At 61.6% G+C, this 2,328-nt stretch overlaps 1 protein-coding gene across 1 annotated transcript in view; it reads right to left on the minus strand.

Moving 5' to 3' along the window:
- Window positions 1–2,291, minus strand: part of MRGBP (MRG/MORF4L binding protein) — a 3,638-nt gene extending 1,347 nt beyond the window's left edge. The window contains exons 1-3 of the mRNA XM_006769540.2: window positions 2,111–2,291; window positions 432–513; window positions 128–202 (exon numbers count right to left, since the gene is read on the minus strand). Of these exons, the coding sequence (XP_006769603.1) occupies window positions 128–202; window positions 432–513; window positions 2,111–2,212 (259 nt within the window). The 5' untranslated portion in view covers window positions 2,213–2,291. The remainder of the gene's footprint in view (window positions 1–127; window positions 203–431; window positions 514–2,110) is intronic.
- Between the last annotated feature and the right edge of the window lie 37 nt (window positions 2,292–2,328).

Consider the following 2,328-nt stretch of genomic DNA (forward strand, 5'->3'; position numbering starts at 1 on the left):
CTGTGGCTGCAATGGGCTAGAAATTCAGGCTGGGGACCTGCGCTGCGCCCTGTGGGAAGGCCTTGCCGGGGTGGGTGCTATGTCCACCGGGACCCCGGTGGAGGGATGGGAGAAGCTACACACTTACCATCATCAGCTCCATTGTGGGGGTCCATGTCTTCCTTCATTTCCTCCTTCATTTCCTCTTCAATGGTCACTTTTCCTGTGGGGAGACAACTGCCTTCCCTGAACGCCCACACTACTGGGTGACTCCGCCTGGCCCAACCTGGGGTGGCTCAGGCTGGGGCTGCTCCCGACACCCAGGTGGGCCGAGCATCACAGGCCAGAGACCCTCACTCCTCCCGGAGGCTCATGTCCTTCACTCTGACACCACCACCCTTGCCCACCTCCCGCCTTTCCTAATTCCCAAACCTAACCTGTCCAAGTCTCACCTTCGCGGACTTCTTGAATGATTTCTTCCGGGAGGACAAAGTTCCTTTCTGGATTCGGGAATGGAAGAATCTCAGACTCGTGCTGATGGCAAATAGGAAGATTAATTTTTTTAAGAAACAAAAAAGGTGTGATTTTAGCAGGTGATGAAAAATGTGTAGGAGCCACCTCAGGAGCACCCAGTGAGTGCACAATGTTGCCCTGAGGCTGCGGAGGTGGGCAGGCAACAGACCAGGAGGGCATAGCTCCAGCGCCAGCCAAGGCAGGGGTCTTAGTGGGAACAATGCTGGTCAGTGTCACCTGACATGTGCTGGGCCGCATCCCTGCTGGCACACACCTCAGGGCAGGGCAGCGGCAGCCCAGGAGCCTGGAGACAGGGCATGTGGGCTGGGAAAGCCACCCCACAGAAAGCAGGTAAGGAGCGCAGAGACCCAAGGCCCTGTGGCTTGTCAGGCTCCACCTGTCCTGCAAGTCACGTGTGCCAGAAGGGACAGACTGTGATACACGGAACAAGGTGAGTTGGTGGGAGGGGATTCGGGAAACGGGCTACCACCCGCCACCTGCATGGGAGCCATGTCAAGCCAGGCGACCCGCTGTCAACGTGCTGGTCAGCATCTCCGGCCGCGATGATCCACCGGCTGCTGGTCCCCCTGCTCACTCTGCCATCCCTGAGATCTTGCCCAGGCCTGAGTGACAGGCCATGACAGGAAGAGGGAGAGGGCTGCTGTCCTGAACTGAGAGCCCTGGGTGTACCCTGCAGCCTCCCGGGGCCTGTCATGTGGGCCCCCCGCGTGAGTGTCTGTGCCTCAGAGCTACCTGCCTGCCTCCCCAGGGACACCAGGGGCTCCCCAGGACAGGACTCTGCTGCTCTCATCTCCGTGTCCCACTTCTGGCCCCAGCAGCCTGAAGTCAGGGTGTGGGAAGTGCCTGGGGACCAGGTGACCCCACAGATGACACACGTGGGAGCTTTGCTGAGTGCAGGCCTGCCTCGGCCTTGCACCCAAGGCCACCCCCGAAGGACACCTCTAGTGCAGCAGCTGACCCTCACAGGGGCTGTGCATAAAGAGCAGCCAGCCCAGGACCCAGCTGTGACCCACCACAAGCAGAGGCAGAGACTTGCCGGAGGTCGACAAGAAGCCAGGGACAGCACAGGATCTGGACAGAAGGCCAGGGGCTGGCAAGCCTTTCCTGACACCGCTTAGGCTCCTGCCTTGACCCAGGCGCCCCGACCCCAGGTGGGTGCCCTCCTCTGATCGCCTGCTGCTCCTCTGGGGGGAACACCTGTCCCTTTGGCCCTCCTGGTTACCTAGGGAACCTGGCTGACACCCTGCCGGTCCGGTTCTCACAGAAGCCACCACATCACCTTAACCTGACCGGAATGTGGGCACCGTCCTGCCTCGAGCACTCCTGGGACCTCCCATAAGTCAGATGCCTGCGTGAGGGCCCCCTCCCTTGGGCCTGGGCTCCGCGTGACCTCCCCGGAGAGGCTTTCACTCATCACCCATCTACAGTCGGTTCTGCACGGTAACCAGCTGTCATCACTAGGTCTGTGCCTTCCTGAACCCCACTCGGAGCTACCTGGTGGAATGAATGGTCCCCACGAGGGCGCGGGCGCTCTGAGGACAGACCGAGGTCTGGAGGGCTCGGCCTTGGGGGACGGGGAGGGCGGGGTCCAGCTCACCAGCGCCTGCATGTCATACATGGTGCTCAGGTGGTCCCAGATGACCTTGGATGGCACCTGCCTGCCGATGTTCTGGCTGAACTTGTCCCTGATACAGATCATGTGGAAGTGCCGGTTCACACCTGCGGGGAAGGCTCCGGTTGGAGGGCGAGAGGAGGAGGGGCAGGCGTCGGTGGGGAAGGGGCAGAGGCGGGGCGCGGGCAGGGCAGGGTCGGTGG

This window comes from Myotis davidii, unplaced genomic scaffold, assembly GCF_000327345.1.
Source record: "Myotis davidii unplaced genomic scaffold, ASM32734v1 scaffold244, whole genome shotgun sequence".
NCBI lineage: Eukaryota > Metazoa > Chordata > Mammalia > Chiroptera > Vespertilionidae > Myotis > Myotis davidii.